We start from the raw sequence: 21,870 nt of genomic DNA, 5'->3' as shown, positions 1-21,870 counted from the left end.
TATTAATTACGCAGTAGTCAATGTTTAGAAAGAACAAGAATGTAGTGTTCAATGATCAGAAGTTATGTAAAGATCTCCTAATGAAAAATAGAAGCCCATACGAATGACTAAAAAAACCCCAAAACAACCAATCCACAAACAGTTTTTTTCTATTTTGCTGTGTAGATTTTTTGCAATCTTGATCTTCTTACTATCTGTAAAATAGTGATAGAACCAGAAAGATGTGAGCTAATATATCTTCCAACAATGTATTTTTTCCTATGTCAGTTCTTCTGAAAGAGACTCATCCTTTCCTAAGCAGAGGGATAAATATATTTACAACCAATCAGTAGCGATCTCATCTGTAAGATGCTGGGTGGGCCTAAAGGCAAGACACACGGTGATAAAGTATATAATGTAATAAGAAATACAGGATTCTCAACATGAGGAAAAAATTAAATTTTAATGATAGTTAAGAAAAAGAAACTCTGGTTACTTGCACAAGTTAATCACAATAAGTATCATAAGGAAACATTATTTTCAAGTTTGCTTTGCCTAGGCTGTTCTATTTCAACCTCCACAATAATACAAATCTGTCTCTTACATTCCTTTCTGTCATCACACCTCAGTTATTGTTGTCTATTCCTTTCACTCTGACTAGCAAGCTACATTCTTCCAAATTCTGTCAGTACTGCCATCCCCTTAAACCAAGTGACTGTCTATCATGCCGTAGCTTCCTTGCTGTTTCTTGTCCCTTGCATGGCTCCCAGCCCTATGCTCCCCATTCACTTCATTCTTAAACTCATCATCTCCATTACATGGAACCTGTTTTTGAGACAGAAATGCTATGCTTTTAATGGAAAGTGGCTTAACTTTTACCTTTTTTAATATAAAGTGGCAGGATACCTCCCACATCGTCTATTTCATATATGCAATACATATACTGTACTCTTGCAGTACAGGTCCTTTTCATACTATTTCTTCTTTATTTAGCAGTAAGAAGAGGTTCAGTTCAGTTTTCAGCAGACCTGAATTTTGCAAAGGTTTGTAGCAAAGTTCAACTCAACAAAACTGCACTTCCAGAAGAGTTGGCTTCCCTTTCATAAGGATCATTTTACTGGAATTAGCACTCACTGTCTTGGAGAAGATACATTAATGGAAAAAAACAAAGAAGGAAAAAATGAACAAGCTGCTCCTTAGATCTCTTTCTGTGAAAGGTACAAAATTGCATATTTGCCATCCCTGGTTAGAACAAAAAAAATTAGTAATTTATGATATCAGCTGGCTAGAACATACCTTGGGACTTCTGTTCCCTGAGGAAAGAAAATTCTGATTCAATCTGCTTCAAGACTGATTACATTAGTTAAGCCATGTCATTGTGATGGCTAGCAGCCAAATTTCTGTCCCAATCATACAATCTTGGAATTGTAATGATGATGGATCTGTAATTCACCCACAAACTATCTATTGTGATAATTATGAATACAAATAATACTATCTGCAAAGATAGAGATACATAGTTTTTCTCACTACTGTCTCAAAGATCGGAGAAGATAATTCAGTGGCCAACAAATAATCAAAGATTGTGTGATTACATGTGTAAAACTTTTGATAACTCTGCCCAGTGCAGAAAACTTCTGCTGCATATTTCAATTGGCAGACTAACAGTGATGAGGAAAAGGTGCAGCTGTTTTTTTCACAAACAAATCTATAATTAAATGCAATTGAGGATTTAAACTAACATGAATTAGTTCTAATATTAACTGCCACAAAGCCTTAGCCCAATTAATGTCTGGAGAGCAATTGGCATTATCTACAGATCACTATTGATGTGATTAACATATCAATAACTTGTACTAATATTGCTGGAGAGGATTAGTTAATGATACAATTGTTTCATGTTCCGTATTTGGTTCTGTTGTTACCGCAAGTAGAATTAAATAAAGCAAAAAGAAAGTGACTAATTTAGGAAAAAAGCTATGGTTATAGAAAGTAAACCTCATGTGTAACATAAAAAGTGCATCACATATACCAAAATCGCTGTTGATTTTACATACGCCTCTTCAGCTTTCAGTGTTCATCATATAGATCATACTCCAAAAATGCTCCTAAGTCTTAAGAGGCAGCTGCCTAGAACATGGTCCACTCACACATTGATACATCTGTTCAAAATCAAGACCAAATACTTAATGGATTGAGATTTTGTCATGATGCTCTCCAATTTGTTTTTGACTCCAGAATTACAAACATAACTTCTTCAGATTCCAAGAACAAATTCTGACTCATCACATATGGGGGACAGTCTGAAGTACAGCAGCAAAACTCCTCTTACTAGTCTATACTTTATTCACGCATCCAGACCTGGCTACTGATGCTATTTTACCAGCTATGAAAAAGTCAGTCTTAATCCTGATCACAATTTGCACTTCAACTCACCTTATAGGCAACCAAGTGCTCTATAAATAAAACATCACTCAAAGCCATTTAGATCTGACCACTAGAATACAAAATCGCCATCTACTTTGTTCATGCGAATAAGGAGTAAAGGGAGTCAATAGCAACTCATTGTATTGACTTGTATTTCTGTATCCAATTATTTATCTAGTCATTCTGGACTGCATGGCTGTGTTTGTCTGACAGGAATATTACTTCCAGTGATTGGGGGAGGGTGTGCATGGAGGGCAGGAAATACATTTTGCTCAGTGTTTAAGACATACTACTAATGCTTTTCGTGTTCCTCAGAGGCTAACCCAGTAGTCTTACAGGTATACTATTCACTACTAATTTAGAAAATCATCACTTTTTATGGCTGTGTCTGCATCAAGTTTCCCCTTGATTTTAAAATCATATACCTCACTTTAGGAAGAAGTAATTAACAGACAGCACATAATCTCTTAGAGCAGGTTGTTCTCCTCATACACAGTTAAATTACGCAGTACCAAGTCGTTCTCGTACCAGCTTAATAGCTCAAAATATTTAAAAGACAGTAGAAGCCATTATTTCTTTCCCAACATCAATAGAGTATTATTAAAAAAACCCTCAACTAGTTGGAAAATAAGCAGATTCTTATGCCAGTTCAAAATTAATTTTCCCTTTCCAATATTATTGTTCTTTCCTCTTTTGACAGTGACTACTGCTGAATTGAAGATAAAGATTTTCTCCCAGGGCCAAGAAAAGTAATTGCAAGTTGCATGTCATTCCCATTTTCATTTCTTTAAATGTATCTTTTTAAGGATGTCTTATGCAGGAAGCAAAAACATTGAATAAGTGTGATGGTGCATTCCCCTCGCTCCCTGCCCCTTGGGCTGCACTGTGATCTCAGAAATGCTCATTAGGCCTCAGCCTTGACAAACAGCACCTGGACTAAGCTCTTGAGATTATTAGAAATACTGTCTGCTCCCAGGAACTTGTGCTGTCTAACACAAACCACTTTAGAAACTTATTTTTCTTGCCTGAATAACAACTTAAGTCAAACAACGTTTTTGTCACTGAAGTTACCAACCTGAATTGTGGCCAAGATGGAAGATTATTATAACTTAAGCCAATTCTTTTGTGATCCTAGATACAGTGGTCCTAAGCATAACCTTTCTTCAGAAGGAATTTCTTCTCAGAACGGATTGTTTGACTGGAATTCATTAGATTGAACTGTCCAGGGAGGTAGTAGAGTCACTATCCCTGAAGCTCTTCAAGAAACAACTGGACACGGCACTCAGTGCCATGGTCTAGTAGACAAGGTGGTGATCAGTCAGAGGTTGAACTTGATGATCTTAGATCTTTTGCAACCTCATAAATGATTCTCCGCTCTCCTGGCCTGCAGTGGTCTGCGATCGCATCTTCCTCTGAGTGGAGCACCTCTCAGCACGTTTGCTGTACTCGGAGGACCAGTGAACAATGACAATGGATCCTGGGCTGATACCCCCACTCCTCAAGGCCCAGCCCTTCACCTCTTGAGAAGATGCAAAAGTATCCAATGTGAGTATTTCCCTGACCTTGAGGGAAGTTTTTCACAAGCGATTACCTTGTACATACACCTTCAGGTCGGCGTGTGTACAAGTGTGAATAAGCTAAAGCAGAGGTACTACGAATGTTGCTCTCTTAGATTGTTAAGTAACTTAGATTTGTAAGTTAGGCCTGAGGTGAAATATTGTTATGCTTACAGTAAATTCTATAGAATCTTTTGATAGATTGTTTAAATATCTAGTAAGTGTGCTGTTACGTTTAAGTGCTGTTAAAACCTTTAGGCCTAAACCATTGGTCAAGTCTGGGCCAAGTGGTTTAGTCAAAATCTTGTGACTCTATAGGAGTGTCTCCTTTACTCATTTTTATCCTTAATCCTTTCCTATCCTTGCCCTTTTTCCTTTCCCAGCTTACACGTAGATGCTTTTTGGTTAGTTTTAGTTTTAGGTTGATTGATTTTAGGTTCTAGTTCAATTTTTCCTGTGTGTGCTTTAATCATTGAGTAAGTAGAATGAACCTTGCCCATGAACTTTGTTACATTTTCACTTAAATATTAAACCTGCTTGGGCCAGCACCTTTGCTGGCGATTCTTTGAGTGATATAAAATACTCATTTGCGACAGCAAATTGTTAATGGTGAGCATTTTCTCACAACACTAAGCTACATTTTATAAAGAGACAGCTTAACATAAAATGTGTAACACTATGTATGTATATACGAGTTATATATGCTTACATAGACACAGATACATATATACATAAAAATAGATATATTCACTGAGATTTATTCTGAAATACTGAAAACATTTACACATGTGATCTACCAATGTTAAAAAAAATCCCACCATGACGTAAACATGCATTTGTCTTTATAATCACATCATCTGCTTCCAAAATTTAATGGTATGTGTGCAAAAAAGCTCATATTCTTAAAAAAAAACGGAGAGTTCATTTCAGAAAAGCAAACAAAAAGCAACCAAGAAAAACCATACCAAAAATATATAAAACTATATCTATTCATAATAATATTTAATTCAGCACTTCATCTGAAAACATTCAAAGGAAATTAAGAAACTAAGATATATTTAAAAAGTAACTTAACAGCAAAAGCACAGGTAAAATTTTAAAGGCTGTATACAGTAAAAATACTCTTTTAGACTGACCAGAATAGGATCAAAGTGAGATAATACACAAAAAGTAACAGGAGAGAACTAGACTGATGATTCTCTTATAGCTTAACTTCTTTTATGAAAACATCTTGCAGTCTAACTTAAAATGAAAGAATACAGCTTTGAAAGATGGTAACACCATATCCACATCGAATGATGTAAAAATTCAATTGCAGGTGGGCTGCAACTAGATGGTCTTTAAGGTCCCTTCCAACCCAAACTGTTCTATGGTTCTAGGAAATTGTAACAAACAAACTAGGCTTTAGACCAATGAAAAGGCTGCTTGGCAAGACCACCAAAGCAGCACAGTTTAGGCAACAACAAATATATGGTCTTCGTCTGCTACAAGTGCTAGTTTAAGCTGTTGTGATTTCAGAGATTGTCCCTCAGTTAAAAGATAGACTGCACCCTATTTTTGTAGGGACAATAAAATGAATGGATAGTTCAGTATCCAGCTGTGCATAGAACACTGAGAATTAATCCCAAGTTACATCAACTGATGAGCTGCTACAGATAAAACATGTTTAAAGTCAAATGCTAAACTAAAAAAGAAACAACAAATTAGAAAATATGGTTTGACCTTCACCTCACACATGTTCTCAGGCATCAGCATCTTCTGTATTTAACTCCTATCATAAATAGATTTCTGAGTCACAGCAATGCAATAAACAGTAATTACTAGCAATAGCTATAAATTACAATGTATAATTTTCTACTTCATTTAAACATATAATCTCCTATGCAAGCCACAAAAGGACCACACCTGTCACAAATGAGATCCAGCATATTGATCATAATGTCAAGTCAGACTGGTTCCTAATGATTTAACAGCTGGCATTTTGTTGCAAGGACTACTGTTTTGTGTCATACCATTTGATTTTCTTTTCTTTAAAAACTGAGCATGAAATGGATTAAATAACAAACAAGCTCCTGAATTAGGGGGAAAAACCCCCACAATTCAAAAAGTCAGAATTTCATATTATACCTGATTTTAAATTGTAAATTAAAAAAAATTAAATTGTATAAGAATAAAAATAAAACTGTTCACATATATGAAAAAAATTTCCCAAGTTTACAACTTGACTGAAAGCAAATCTTCACGTTCAGTATTACAGTACTCTAGCCAAAATATTAGAAGAAAATAGAAATACTTTAAGTAGATTACACTGTATCTCAACAATCAATTACTATATATCTGTTCTGCACAGAAGCTGTAACAGTATAAACAGGTATCTTACTGGGGCACGAAAAACATGGTCACTTTAAGCCTCTAAGTCTATGTGACTGGGATATAGGTATAGCAAATATGGTTATTTTTCCATTAAAATACCTCATCATAAAATCCTTCTTAGGTTAGTGTCAGTTTAAGGACTGAGCAAGGAAATATATCAACATTCTCCAGCTGAACAAATAGACCTCACTTCCTTTAATTCTCTTTTCTCTCTCAATACACTTTCTTATTGCTTATGAATGGACTCTGAACTAAAACGCCTGTTTTTCATCTATTTTATTATTCTATTGGGTTTTTTTCACACAGTTTCACACCTAAGATTGTAGTGAAAATGCTGATTTTTTTTCCCCAAAGAGAATTAATCAGAACCTCTTCCTCCAATTTGCTCACATTCAGGGTTACTAGTCACTGCTTACATTCTCTGGGAAAGAGTCATTCCTATTCTGTGAGGCACGTCCTATGCAGAAAAACTGCTTTAATGAGAATTGCTTCATTAACAGTGGTGTAACCTCTGTCTAGAACTTGATTATCAATGATTTTATCTTACTGCTTTACATACTTGCTGCCTTGAAGCTGTTGAAATGTTTCCAAGCTTTCAGCGTGCCAGCAATACAGAATGCATGTGTTTCATATTACATAATGAATGTGCTTATCATACATTGGTAGTTTTTGAGAACATCATGATAAATCCAGGTCCACTAAGCCACTTGCTAGCAAATTTCTGTTTACCTTAACAAAATTGTAACTGCGATATACCTGCATTTTTAAGCTGTCAGTTATAAAAATACTTCACAAAATCGTAAGCATGACATTTTAGAGCCTTAAGCTCAACTTCTTTGATCACCAGTTAAACTTTACACATAATATTTTCCCTGTAAGTATTTTTTTTCCAGCTACTGTAGATCAGCAGATTGCTAAAGAGCTGCTGATAGGATTTGCTACCCTCTATAATTGTAGGGTAAAATTATTTCTCCTAAACTCACACATTGCCTTCTTTCTTTTGTGGAGGTATCCTATATATTCAGATTAGGATTTACATTGCCAAGACCTGATGTAAAACTCATTCTAACATCACAGAATCACAGAAACCTCAGGGTTGGAAGAGACCTTCAAGATCATTCAGTCCAACTGTCAACAGAGTACCACCATCATCACCCCAAGTGCCATATCCAGGTGCCTCTAATATGGAACCCTTGTGGAAAATAAGTGACTTTTACAGACCGATTAAGATATATAAGAATTTTTGGTCTTCTAGTATTTCTGAAGCATTAAATGCATAAGAAAAGAAATGGAATCTCAACTGAGTAAAGTGGAAAAAAATCCTCTCTTCACTGAGAAAATAGACAATTTACAAAGATGAGGGATAGCAGGAAGAAATGCAAAGGACAATAAGCAGGCTTTGCATAAGAGAAAACAAGAATAAATTTTGTAGAAATAAAGCTAGTATGCTTCCTGAGTACTTACATCAGTAAAAATTACAGTAACATCAGTTGATGATGAGGAAGTCAGGATCATAAGAGAAGCAGAGGCTGGAGAAATACTAATAAGATTCAGCTAGGGCCTGAAATGGAGCTCCTGTAGGAAGGACAGTGGGTTTTCTATTATTTTTATTTTTAGCAATTTTGCACTTTCACACCACAGGGCTTGAATTAGTACTCCATTTATTTCTGAAATACTATTCCAGAGAACTACAATTACAGCATTAAGAATGTAAATAGAATGTATGTGGAATATACACTACACCCGATTATCTAAAACATAAGGGTAAATAAGGCTTGCAAAAGGAATAATATGGTGTAGTATCTACGGTTGTCTTAAGAACTTCTTGATCCATACAAGGACAATACATGCAAAAGAAAAAATTAAATAATTTAGATTTTTGCTCTCTCTCTCTCCATTTCTCCCTTTTAATGCTTTATGCTTCAACTCTGACAACGAGCTTAGAAACTGAGACAAGTCCTTCAACTACATGAAAATAACCCAGATTCCAAATGGTGACAAGACAGCAGCCAGACAGGGTCAACATCTCATTGTGGATGAAGAGGACAACTATAACTTTCTCACCAGGGTAACTGGGAAACAGCAATACCTTGTGATAGGATTAATTTTCAAAAAAATAAAATATGGATCACCACTACAAGTCAGCATAAATTTCTAAATGGTCTGCTTAAAGGTTATGGCCACTGTACCTCAGCCCAGACCATTACACAGTGAGTGGACAAGTGAACTCTCAATAGATTAACAGAATTCTGTAAGAATTTCTGCTAAGCATTATCATTCATCTTATATCTCTATCATATGTATTTTACTGATTATGACTGGACTTGGATTAAAACCAAAATGTCCCTCAACTCCAAACAGTTTCCTCCTTTAAATAACACAAATACTTCCAAATATCTGTTGCTAAGCCAAACTGTAATTGCAGTTAATGAACTCCTTATACAGATTTGACATCTCCATTATTTAGTAATTACATCATTTATTCCATTATTTGTCCTGAATTTCCTGTAGTTTATCACATTGCAAAACATGCGGGTTTTTTCTGCTTGTTAAAATCCACATTACAATTTATGGCATCATAAACCATGGCTGAACCACACCTGCATACTCTGAACACTCTAAGGGATCCTCCCTGAAAATGAATGATCAACAATAAAGTCTTCTTCCCTGTTGAGGATATGTTCATCATAGAGAAAACAAAAGCTATCAAGACAAAGGGGGAAAACTAACCATATTTAAAAGTTTCTGTTGTGTAATTGAGACACAGAGTATAATAAATTACAAGGTTCAACAAAACCAGAAGTTACAATTACTGAAAAACTACTTCTAGCAGAGGCTGTTCTACATGCTGACATCATACACAGGATGGAAATACCTACTTTAATCTTACAAAAACACTGGAAGTAGTAGCTCACAAAAACAGAAGTGAAGTGGACAAAAGAAACAAATTATCTAAGTATCAAAAACTCACACGAGGAAAACAATTTTACTTCCTCTACTTCAAAGATATTTAATAAAAAGAGATATTTAATAAAAATGCTATAGTCATTCTCTTCCTTTTGCACAAACAAATCCAAAAGATGCATAGCACTGGACAACAGAAAAGAATAGAATAAGGTATTTCAGTTAGAAGGGACCAACAAAACGTTTAAAGAAGTTGTATTTCTATAGTTATTTGACTTCGAATAATGTCATGATGGAAGAAAAACATCATTAAAACAATGAATTACATTTAAAATTCAGGGGGAAAATGTGATTATTTTATTTTATTTTTTATTGCAATAAGTAACTTTATGGGAAAGAAACTAACTGCAGCAGTAAGAAAGCAATCACTACTTTTTTCTTTATCATTTGAAACACTGAACACTGTTTGTAAAAGAGCTTTCAAAATCACTGAATGTTTTCAAAAAAATATTTAAAAGCATATACACATGTGCTTGCACACACATACATAATCTATACCTAAATTACATTATGAATCCTCATTTATTTTTATTTTAGTTATATTTGACATTCTATATCTGGTTCTTCTTTTACCACGGAACCCAAACTGTTAAAAACACTCATTAAAAAGGATTGTTGAACACAGGTTCCCTAGGCAGCTAATCACAAGCAGCAGCTGTGTAACTCCATAAACAGAATTATGTGCACCTTAGGTTCCACGTCTCATACTACACAGTATACCATTAAATTTTATTTACGTAACCTATACACAATTATAGGATTAATTTGACACTGTATCAGCTGTAAGGTCTGTGAGATACGCTTATTTCTTGTTTCAAAATTAGAACTATTTTTCTGTGCTTTACCTGGCCCATTCAATCAATATCATGCATTAATCGGTTAAAAAAAAAAAAAATTCAAACCAAAGGACAGAATTTATTTGGTTTAAAATAAGTTTAGTTGCGCTTGCCTTTTACAGCTTTCTTATTCCAAATACGATAATAAAGAATCATATACTCATAGAAAACAAAAATGTATACTTAAATCTTAGAAAGGCACCTTTCTCAAAGTGGAGGATAAGGGCTACTCTGTTCCAGTAAGATTCTTCTGATGTGTGCAGCATGTATTGATCATGTATCTGCAACAGGTATCAGCTTTAATGAAAGAATTTTATGCTGCTATCCAGTGGCAAACTGACCAAAACATAGATTAAATCGACTCCACTTACATATCTTATTAATTACCATGCAAGAGAATTCTTGTCACAGAAAACATGAAAATTCTAATTTTTAGAATGGAAAAGAAGAAGTTATTAAATTGTTACAAAGAGCAAGAATTCTATTCAAGGCAATAGTAAATTTTCAAATCCTCTGCTGAACAGAATTACAAATAAAGAAGAAATTCTACTAGTAACTTAGCAGTGTTTGTATAAGAAAACATCTAATACCAGCAGGTACTCACTATTGTAACTGCAGCTGAAACAGCTGTTTTGAATAGCGCAGCCTAGCATCCGCATCTGTTATTGCCAAAGAGAAGTAAGAGTATCGTGAGAGGTACAAAAACACAAAGGGCAGAATGAGCTTTACTGTCAGTAACTACCACTGAAAAGAAGAAAGAGTCACCTCCTCACTGACAACAAAAATGCATCTACCTAGGCATATACCCAGATTAATGATACTTCAAATTCAGTAAGGTTTCCAGAAGAGGCAGGAAGAGTGCATTCCGACTATTGTTAATGATTCATTCTGACAAATGATGCTCCTCTGCTGCTAAAAAAGAACTTGTAATCGATACAATTTCTTTGGGAGCACTCATTCTGCATAAAAAGATAAACACACTGACAACGAGCTGATCCTAAGGTGAAAAAACAGCTTCTGAAACCCAGGCAACACATGATGTGCTAGACTTAGAACATAAACTGTGTATGATGAGTTAGAACTTAAAGCATATGTTCAGAATAAGGCACAAGCTACATATGAACATGGGCATAATTATGCAAATTTGAATGTACATGATCAATGGTTTCCCAAGGTATTTAGCAAACAGATATTCTGTCTAGTCATAAGGTTTTTTTAAAGCTGGTGTATTCACCAACCGCTTTTATGGATGCTTGACAGCCCAACCATGATTTTCTTGGGTTTTAATTTCAAATCTCATTCATACAACATTTCTCTGGGATGAAGCAGGATATCTATCATGCCTCTGGGGAAGGAATTTCAAAACTGTAATCGGCAAAGAGATTGATCTGTCCAGATGGCAGGTGCCAAACACACATAGGCCAAAGAGTTTACAAAGTGCCTGCAGAAAAGGCACTGAAAGGATTTTGACCTACCTCCCTCCACATGACTCAAATGGACAAAAGAGATAAATTTTTGCCATTTGAACCTAAAGAACAATTCTAACAGTATCTACCATCACTCTGGAGAATGAAAAGGGAATGATTAGAGTCGCTACTTTAGAAACCTGACGTAACACATAATTCAGAATGTGTGTAAATTACTTTCAAAACAAAATGCATGTATAAACCTTGATCGGACAGAAGGGTTGGAGCATTAGATGTAAAGGAGAAGAAAGACACATCATCAGATGTGAAGACCTGAGAAATATGAAGTAGGAAATAAACAGAAATATATGGGTAAGAATAATTCTGATTGCAGGAGAGAATAGGAACCAACAGAGCAAAAAGACCTGGAAATGGGAATAAGTAAAACAGCTGGAGAAAATCAGAGGCAGAGTAGCACACTGTTTCAGAGGCTTACTACTGGTTTAATCACAGAATTTTCTACATTGTTTCATGATTTGAAGTGATCCATCAGTAACAGTAAGGCAGTCAATGCTTCAACACACAAGTCGCAAAATTTCTGTCATTTGTTTAAAATGCTTATCTGTGCTACAGCTTAAAGTATGAACAATTGGATGACTTTTTTTTTGCATCTTTCACTAGGGCCTGTTTTCAGTCTCTACATTAAATTAAACTTTTTTTACAGAATTTTACTTATTTTAAGACAGACTGTTTATTCCTGTTTAAATCTTCTAGTCAGAGCACATGTAATCAAATAAGAAACTGCTTATGAATAATTCAAAGTTTTATTAAAACTGTATTTCCATAGCCATTAAGCAGAACCGTAATAATATCCCTGTCATTATCAGCAACTCCTACGCTCATGAAGCAAAGAAAACATCTACTGGATCAAGAAGAAAAGAAAACATCTATTGGAATCAGCCTGAGAACAAAATTATACTGGCATAAGAGGAGAAAAATGAACAACTTGAAAGATAAATCATTATTATAGAAAAGAAGTTATATTCTGTGTACTAGCATTACTGTGCCATGATGTACCATTAATTTTTTGTTAAAAGAAGCAACTGGGCATGTTAGCCCACAGTCTCTCCTTTGTTTAGCTACATCAAAATCACTTTGATTTCAACTATTCACATCATCAGTTTTACCCTAATTAGCTAAGTACTGTGGATTAAAGAACAATTTTGAAAACCTGATGTTTTACCAGGAATACTTCTAATGTAGAGTATGCTTGACCAGTGTTCTCATTCAACATAACAAGAAAGAGCTATCCAAGGCTTTTAAGTGCTGGCATTCGTTCCTAGAACGCTAGCCAAATTCCAGATCACTTGGTTACATTATGCTTACTTGCATTCCTTCTCTACTCCAAAAACAGACACACTATTCTTACTGTTATACTCTAAAAACATAACTGAACAGAATTGTTAGTACACAATAGCCATACTGTTTCTGAAAGAAAAAGCAGTTTTATTTCAGTAACCTCCAAGAGGATTCTAGTTACATTACACACATTCTTTAATAATGCTAGACAAAAACCACAGTAAAAGAATGTAGGACAAATGTGCACAATTAATGAGCATTTCTTGAATGAAAAAGATAAAATAATAGCTGATGACACCTTGAGAGTATTCTAAGTACTACTCAAAATATTTCAGACCATTGTATATAAAGTAATCCATCCATAAAATTATATACTTACAATTTGTAGCTGCCTAGAAAAATCTGATTTATTAACTGGATTTTTATCATGCAGAAACACTACGCCAAAAAATGAATTAAGCTGTGCATGACAAAAACGAACCATTTGAACTTTACTCACTACTTCACTGCTTTATTTTTTGAAAAAAAAAAAACAACTGGAGAGAGCTTTCATTCATCTACACCAAGCATACAACTATTCTATACATAAAAGAATGATTACAGGAAAAATGTTCACATCATTTCAGTTCTGACTGTATTGTGACACAGATGTGAGTGGATATATGTAATTACTGGGGTTGACTAAACCCATCTTCTGACAGTGTGTTTTACATACAATTTCCTAAGGCAGAGAAATAGTGACTCAGAATTTCAAGACTCTGTTTAAGCGATAGAACTAAGGCAAATTGTGTTGCCTTTATCTTCTTTGTTCCAGCCCTAATGGAACCCTCTACTTGGCTAGCTACCTGTACCAGTCACATTCCTCAATGAACCTTTGTGCAATTCCAGTCTCTAATCATCAACTTTTTTTACCCCTTGCCTACTGCTTTCCCAGCTAAACTGCTGTTATCCCACTAAGGAAGCACAGAATCCTCAACCCAAAATGCCCAACTTTCTGACAGAAAAAAACTACTGTAAAGAAAGTGGTAATAAACCCAAAAATAACCTATTAAGAACAAGATGCTCAGAAATGGGTAAAGAAATTCAGTGGCATAACAGCAACTTCTCCAAAATAAAAATGTCTTTAATTCCCCATTTCTTTGTTTCACACACTTGTTTAAAGCTGTATCGACATGCCAGTCTCTATTTCTCACGTAATTTACTGTGTCCTTAAGACATGTGTGTACTCATTACTCAGAGAGGTTCTAATGAGCCTACTACCTCCTTTCGTTTTGCTTATGTGAATTTTTAATATGTCTGGCAGTTTGGTTCTTCTTTCCACCATTTACACTCAGCTTTTACTGTTTTGATGCTTTATTTTACTGTTTTGATGCTTGAAATGGTTAAGAAGCACTGTCTACCTTAGAGCTACAAAATGTCTCCAAATACTTTCAGTCAAAGTCAGTAGTGGCTTTTTAAAAAACCAAACAAACTAACAAACAAACAAAAAACAAATGAAACCCCCCTCTGCTTTCATAAGTCTCTAAGTAGTCTCACAATTTAAGCCAGATGGCATCGATATTTCAAATGTTATTCAGTATCATATTCCACTATCTGCCATAGTAGATTGTAACTCTGCCAAGCACATCATACTGGAGATAGTGAATTCATACTTGAAGCTGAAAAATCCTTCAATCCTTGATTTAAATGTGCAATTTCTATAACTGAACTAAATGGAACCATACTGTCTCAGATACAACCAGAAAGTTATGGATCTTGCTTAAGAAGATCGAATTGTCTTTTTCATTACTTGGGTACCAGTAGAAAAAAGAATCATAACAACGGTCAGCCATAGAACTGGCTCACACTGGAAGGACTTTGCCCTGTCTCTTAATAGTGCCAGAACTTCTCTGCACTTCTCCTGCTTTAATCTTGCCCAGTAGTTTACTGAGATTTACTCAAGCTGAACCTACATACTAATAATCCATTTTGCAGTACAGAAAACAACGCACCCAGTCACAACATTCTCCTGCACACAGCACACCTGTAACTTTCCAGACTTCATTACATATTCTTATCAGTATTTGAATATGCTTGTTTAAAATATAAAGAGATTATTTAACCAGTAAAAGCAGATCTTGCATATCTATTGTATGCAGCCACTTTAGAATTGCCAAGTGTTAGCTCTGCAACTGCTTGAAGTGGAGGACTTTTTTTTTTGCAGGACTGGTGCAGCACATTCACATCCTAGCATTCTTTGTGTAGATAATAAAAATATTAGAATATGCCATAGGAACCACAGTTCTCCAGAGACACAACCCCACAACCAAGACTGAGACAAAATAAAGATGGGCAGCAAATGTTAACATAAAATGCATCTTTTAAACGACTACTGGAAGCAAGATAGCACTTGAAGCATCAGTTCAACCTGCAAGTCAGATGCCCAAAGTCCTTGTTTAAAAAAAACTGAGCAGGTAGAGGTTTGAAGAAAACAAAATAAGCAGAGGATGCAATCTCTACACAAAACAATGAAATTCTTTGTATAACGAAGGATAATCTAACTTTTTCACACAAAACCAGGTTAAATTATGGATTTCCTTACCACAGACCACTGTCAATATTAAACATTTACAGAGATTCAGAACAGTCTGCATGTGTTCATGGAAGGAAAAGTTAATTGTATCAACTTATGTCAATGCATAAAGTCCTTTGCCACATTCAATGGTGGCAGGGAGAATGTTCTGTATGGGAATGGAGTACATGCTAACAGATCTTAGTTTATGATTTCTCCCCATTTCTTCCCCTAAATTTGTTATTGATCATTGTTAGAGATAGGAGACCAGACTAGACCTACATGGGGTGTGACTCAATATAACTGCTGTCTTGTGGCAACAGAGAAAACCAAGTTGGAAGTCAGGACGAGTTTCCATAGTGCTATTCTAAGAGCCAGTAGGGGCCATGGAGCTGAGAAATGCACGGAGCAAGCACCTGTGGAAACATGTGGTAAGCACAAACCTCAAGATCACGATTTTTTTGTTTAGAGCTTGATCCTTTTCTGTCCTCAGTACAGACATGAGGACCCAGAAATAACCAGAGGGGAGTATCTGTGAAGAATAAATGAAGTGAAAACTAAGTTTCAAAGAGGACATGATCATTTGCTCATGTCAGCGTGGATAAACACCCTGAGATTACCTCAGGTGGTTAAAGCATTGTGCTAATAATGCCAAGGTTGCAGATTCAATCCCAGTATGGTCTATTTGCTGAAGAGTTGGACTTGATGATGCTTGTGGATCCAACTTCCAAATCAGAATATTCTGTGATTCTGTGATTCAAATAAAATCAAGTAAAATGAATAATAAACTAGAGAGGGAAGAGTGGCAAGAAGCCCTAGGAGACGTGGAGGCTATTTAGCCTCTTTGTAACTTCCCAGGAAAGAAAAAAAACCAAACAAACAATATAAACCAGAACATCACAAGTAAAAAAACTATACTTTAGTATTTTTAAAAACAATCTTGTTGATATAGGAAAAAACAAATTTTGGTGCACTCCTGAACCCACATATTCTTTAATTACTCTATATCAGTTTACTGCTATTACTGTCTGCACAACTTCAATCTAAATGCAATTTAATTTGAGAATTCAGGTACTGCTTTATTTGACTTTTCTTCATCTTATTTGCATTAAGTTGCAGTAATTCCTTCTACTTAATTCCCCCTTCAGTTTATTATCTTCAACATTTAGAAGTATTTTGATTGTCCTTTTGTGATAAACAGTTTATTGATATTCACCTTCAAAGCTGGATTTTCCCATTTTATTCTATAGCACTATTATGTCCATGTTATTCAAAACTAATGTCCAAAAAAGCCATGGGCTTGGTCACATCATAGATTTTTTGTTCATCATATGTGCAGTTTCTTTCAGGGAAGCAAAAGGAATGAAATGTAACAGATGATCCCTGACATTTCAGTTTCTGACAATTCAATTGCTGCCTGATGTCTTCTATTCCTGTGACTATTACAAATTCAGCTTGTAAACAATCCTCTTCTCTTTCAAAGCAAGTCCACAAGAAGATGCATGAAGTTTAAAATAAAGACAGATTTTTAGGTGAAAAATTTATATGTATTCCACAACCCCTTATTACTGTTTAAAAATCTACATTTTCCAAAGTACAAAGTCCTGTGAAAAATCAGTTTGGAATCTCCAGGATATTCCCAGTGGCATTCCTAGCAGAAAAGTAAAAAATTGAGAGCACTGTAAATAAACAACCTTATTATTTAAAAATACTGGTGTTTTCAGCAGGAGTAGAAGAAGGCATACACTTACTTTATCTGTTATCTGTAATTATTTTCCTTTAACTGCTCTCTGGACTCAGCTTTCACAGTGCAGAACACAGACATCTTTCCAAGTTCTTAAATTCAAGGGAAGAATGAAGTAAAATTTCATTAATACATTATCCCGTCACTTCTCAGAATAAAGAAAGTTACATTAATTTGTTAAGTTAAAACAGATGAACAGCGACCCACTACTGAATTTAAATATGAAATGTCACATCTTATAATTCTAGCTTATCTGAGTAAGATTTTATTACGTCATCCCAGCAGACAGAAAAACTCGTTCTCGTTTTAAACAAAATCAGGAGTTTAGAAATTCACTGAATAAGATCATGAATTTGAAGGAATACATTCTATTAAAAAAAATATCTAAAGACACAGGAAGTACCAGCCTTTCACAATCAAGAGGTGATAACAGAAAGAAATTCTATACGTAATATAAATCAATTGTGGTTTGCATGTTTTAAATCAACGTAAGCTTTGTTAATGACTACTTGCAGCAACACCTAACTGTATATAAACATAAATACATATACATTGGTTGCTGGAGCCATGGGAAAAATTCCATGATGAAGCTAAAATGTTTGTTCTTTCCTCCCTGACATACCAGAAAAACACTCTGGTAGTAGATTCACACACCACAAATACAATCATAAAAATATAAAAAATTCGAGCTTTTTTATTCCCCCGAAGTATGTGCATCTTTATAACTTCATATATATGCAAAACTTTGAATCTTTAAAAGAATATAAATATTAATTGAAATATCTGTCCTAAAAGTACTTCCTCTTTCTTGAGGTTTCCTGTTACTTCACTCATTCATATGCCACTAACTCTACACTGACCTTCTCAAGATGCATAAGCACCTGGTCAGTTATACATTTATATTCTTATTCTCAAGGATTTAATTTGATTTAAAGCACTTCCTCTGTCAAAGTACACAGATTTAATCTGAGGAATTCTGTTTGTTCTCTAGGAACAGAATCTGTAACATTCCAAGTTATGCCCACTGTTGATAATTGTCACTTGAAAATTACGATTAGCTTGTTGTCTGTCATTAGTCAATAGATCATCTTGTTCCTGCCTTTTGTAGCAAAAAGAATCCTTCACAATTCTAGAGTGCGCTGAAAGGCACTTGAAAACTTGAGTAGCTAAAATATCTTTTCCGTGACAAAAAAAAAAAAAAGCCAATTTAAATACCAACACCGCGCACTGCATTTCCCAGATGTAGTTCTCTTCCCTATGCTCTACAGTTTTATTACACACGCTTCAAAGAGAAGCACTGGAACCACGTACGGTTGTTTGAGTGTGACTCTAAAACAAAGATGACAACGGAAACAAAAGCAGAGCAAAGAGTCTCTCGGCGAGCCTCGCTCCACAGCCGGCTGGGCTCCCGGACGAGCAGCTGTCTGGCACAGGGACGCTCCCGAGCCGCACACCGACAGAGCTGCTGGAAAACACCCCTCTGCAAGTGCGGCGCGCATTTGGACTGCCAGAGCTCTTCTCGGCACTCCTTCGCTCTCCCTCCCCCTTTCCACACGGCGCCAACACAGTAATAATGTGTGCTCTTATGAGAACGATATGCGAAAATCACTCTGGATTAATTCCCTTTCTCCCGCCAGGCTGCGTTTCGCAGAATCACAAGAATCAATCAGGTTCGAAAAGATCTTTGAGGTGATCGAGTCCAATCTGTGACCCAGCATCACCGTGGTCAACCAGACCATGGCACTGAGTGCCACATCCAGTCTTTCCTTAGACACCTCCAGGAACGGTGATTCCACCACCTCCCTGGGCAGCCCACTCCAGCGTCTAGTCACCATTTCTGCGAAGAAATTCCTCCTGATTTCCAACCTTTTGGTCTCTGCCCCGCACCACCCGCACCAGCTCACGAGCAAACACGGACCGCGCCGGGATCGAGGCGGAACAGGGAAGTAGCTGTTTAAACAAACACACGTGGGACGCGACCCTGGGGCAGGCAGCGCTCCCGGGGCGGCAGCTCCGCGCCTGCAGCCCCGCAGGGCGTGAGACCAGCGGGCAGAAAGCGGACCAACACCCGGGCCCGCGGCGCGCCCCCTCTCGCCGGGCTCGGCCGGGCCCGGCCCCGCCGCGCCGACCCCGCCTCAGCCCCCGCCCGCCCAGCGCCTCCCCCGGGGCCGCCCCGCCCCGCCGCGCGCTCACCTTCCTCCGCGCCCGGGGACACCCGCGCGCCCGCCCTCCCGCCCGCGCCTGCGCGCCCGCGCCGCGCGCCCCGCCCCCGCCGCGCGGGCACCGCCCGTGGTCGCCGCGGCAACGGGACGCGGAGCCGGGCGGCGGCGGCGGCCGCGGCGCCTCACGCCATGTCCGAGATCCTGTGCGAGTGGCTGAACCGGGACGTGAAGCTCTCCCGCCGCATCGGTAAGTGCGGCCCCGCTGGGCGGGGACGGGCAGTCCCTGGCCGCGAGGGCAGCGGGGTCAGCGGGGTCAGCGGGGCCGAGGTCGGGATCGGGCCATTGTGCCAGGGGTCCGCCCGCGGCCACTCCCCTGACGGGTCCGCCCGCCTCCCGCGGCCACGTGCCTCCGCAGGTACATTCTTAATCTTCGTGTGCAAGGCGGGGACCACAAAATCGTAGGTTCGTCAGGGTTGGAGGGGACCTTCAGGACCATCCAGTCCACGCGCGTACCCGGCAGTGCCCCTGTAACCCTTGAACCACTAAACCACATGACCCAGCGCCAGATCCAGAGAATTCTTGAACACCTCCAGGGATGGTGATTCCTTCACCTTCCTGGACAATATATTCCAATGCCTGAAAATTTTCGAGCTGAAGTTAATTCTCCTCAAGGGGCAGGTGCTCTCGGGAGATGCAATGTGCTCAAACGCAACCTGCTAATAAGGACTCTAGAGAATAAAAAATACTTTAATATGTTTGGAAAGTAGTGCTTTGTTTTGAATGGCAAGGGTTGTGCTGGCACTGCAAGGAGGGAGCAAAACCCTCAGGAAATTAGAGAGATGGGCAATCACTAGCTCTGGGAAGGTCAGGTGCCAGATTCTGCACTTGGAATGGGGCAACCCTGGATGTACTGACAGACTGGGGAATGAGAGGCTGGAGAGCACCACTGCAGAAAGGGACCTGGGGCTCTGGGTCGATGGCAAGTTGAACACAAGTCAGCAGTGCCCTGGCAGCCAGGAGGGCCAACCCTGTCCTGGGGGCATCAGGCACAGCATCGCCAGCCGGGCAAGGGAGGGGATTGTCCTGCTCTGCTCTGAGCTGGGGCAGCCTCACCTCGAGTGCTGGGGGCAGTTTTGGGTGCCACAGTGTAAGAAAGGCATTAAACCATTAGAGAGTAACCAAATGATGGCCAGGAGGATGGTGAAGGGTCTGGAGGAGAAGCTGTGTGAGGAGTGGCTGAGACTGAGGGGAGACCTCATTGCAGCTACGGCTCCCTCACGAGGGGAAATGCAGGGTCAGACACTGATCTCGGTGGTGACAGTGACAGGATCCGAGGAAATGGTCTGAAGTTGTGTCAGGGGCGGCTTAGGTTGGATATCAGAAGATTCTTCACCCAGAGAGTGGTTGGGCACTGGAACAGGGTCCCTGGGGAAGTGTCACAGCCCGACAGAGCTCAAGAAGCATTCGGACAATGCTCTCAGGCACAGGGTGTGATTCTTGGGGTGCACTGTGCAGGGCCAGGAGTTGGACTCGATGATTCTGATGGGTCCCTTCCAACTCAGCTTATTCTATGGTTCTGTGATTGTTTGAAGAGGAGCACATTAGAGCTAGCTTTTTTTTTCCTTTACATTTTGTATGGAAAATTTAGTAATTATAGTTTATAGATATTTTCACAATCTCAGTGACAATTTTGACAATGCTTGCATTTTACCACTGCAAATTAGAAATTACTATCTAAAGCTGATGTTGCAAAATGGCTACACAGAAAGTATATTTATTTGTGAGTTGAAAACTATTACTGCTAGATCAATCTCCTAAAATTCCTCTGAATTATTTAATAAAGTTTGGATTTAGTTTTGTTATAAACAAATAACAAGTTTTCTTAAGATTAACATTTGTATTCTTTTAATTATCTGATTAAAAAAAACCCCAAAACATAACAAACAAGAAAACCCCAAATTTAGTTCCAGGATCATTTCCAGAAGCATTTTCTACTGGCTACCTTCTAGGAGAACTCCTTCACAAATACGGTCTTCAGGATGACTTTAAACAATTTTCAAAGAGCAGGTTAGTACATATGTACTATATAAAGTATATAAAGTAACAGGTCTCTTACATAAAGTAGACAAAATACAAATCAGCTAGGATTTGCTAATGCAAAGTGGAAAAAACATGTAGAACTTACTGAGATTTAAAACATTAAGTAATCAAAAGCTGAATGTGTCTGATGCATGAATTGATTTAGTATTTCCAGAGAAATTGATCATACTTCTTCAAGATAATTATGCATTTTGATTGTAACTACAAAAGTACCAGGTTAGACCAAAGGTTCAAAAAGCCTTTCAAGTATGTCTCTAAGATTGGGAATAGTGGCACTCTGCCTATAAGCTGTGTAGAGCCAGGAATACAGAGCTGTGTTTTGGTGGTGACCATTGCACCTTCACTAAAATGAAAATATTGGAGAAACATGAGGCTCTGAGTGGAGCTCTGGCAGAAGATCATGTAAGAATTTA

The 21,870-nt window shown here is 37.7% G+C and overlaps 2 protein-coding genes across 15 annotated transcripts in view; one reads left to right on the top strand and one right to left on the bottom strand.

Moving 5' to 3' along the window:
- The window catches only part of PRLR (prolactin receptor), a 155,421-nt gene extending 136,011 nt beyond the window's left edge, over positions 1-19,410 (bottom strand). For 5 of the 7 annotated variants that reach the window (XM_039566602.1, XM_039566601.1, XM_019283344.3 and 2 more), the window contains exons 1-2: positions 19,062-19,286; positions 17,203-17,287 (exon numbers count right to left, since the gene is read on the bottom strand). The gene's annotated coding sequence lies outside the window, so the exon portion shown is untranslated. Of the gene's footprint in view, positions 1-17,202; positions 17,288-19,027; positions 19,287-19,388 lie in introns of those variants that run through there. The other 2 variants (XM_039566600.1, XM_039566599.1) reach the window with 2 other exon arrangements.
- A 78-nt stretch (positions 19,411-19,488) lies between these two features.
- The window catches only part of SPEF2 (sperm flagellar 2), an 80,739-nt gene continuing 78,357 nt past the window's right edge, over positions 19,489-21,870 (top strand). For all 8 annotated transcript variants that reach the window (XR_005603907.1, XM_039567440.1, XM_039567438.1 and 5 more), the window contains exons 1-2: positions 19,489-19,604; positions 21,322-21,424. Coding sequence is in view for 7 of the 8 variants with exons in the window: in XM_039567440.1 (XP_039423374.1) it covers positions 19,547-19,604; positions 21,322-21,424 (161 nt within the window). In the remaining variant the exon portion in view is untranslated. The remainder of the gene's footprint in view (positions 19,605-21,321; positions 21,425-21,870) is intronic.

Source organism: Corvus cornix, chromosome Z, assembly GCF_000738735.6.
Source record: "Corvus cornix cornix isolate S_Up_H32 chromosome Z, ASM73873v5, whole genome shotgun sequence".
In the NCBI taxonomy this organism is placed as follows: domain Eukaryota; kingdom Metazoa; phylum Chordata; class Aves; order Passeriformes; family Corvidae; genus Corvus; species Corvus cornix.
This window is presented reverse-complemented; position numbering and strand designations above follow the sequence as displayed.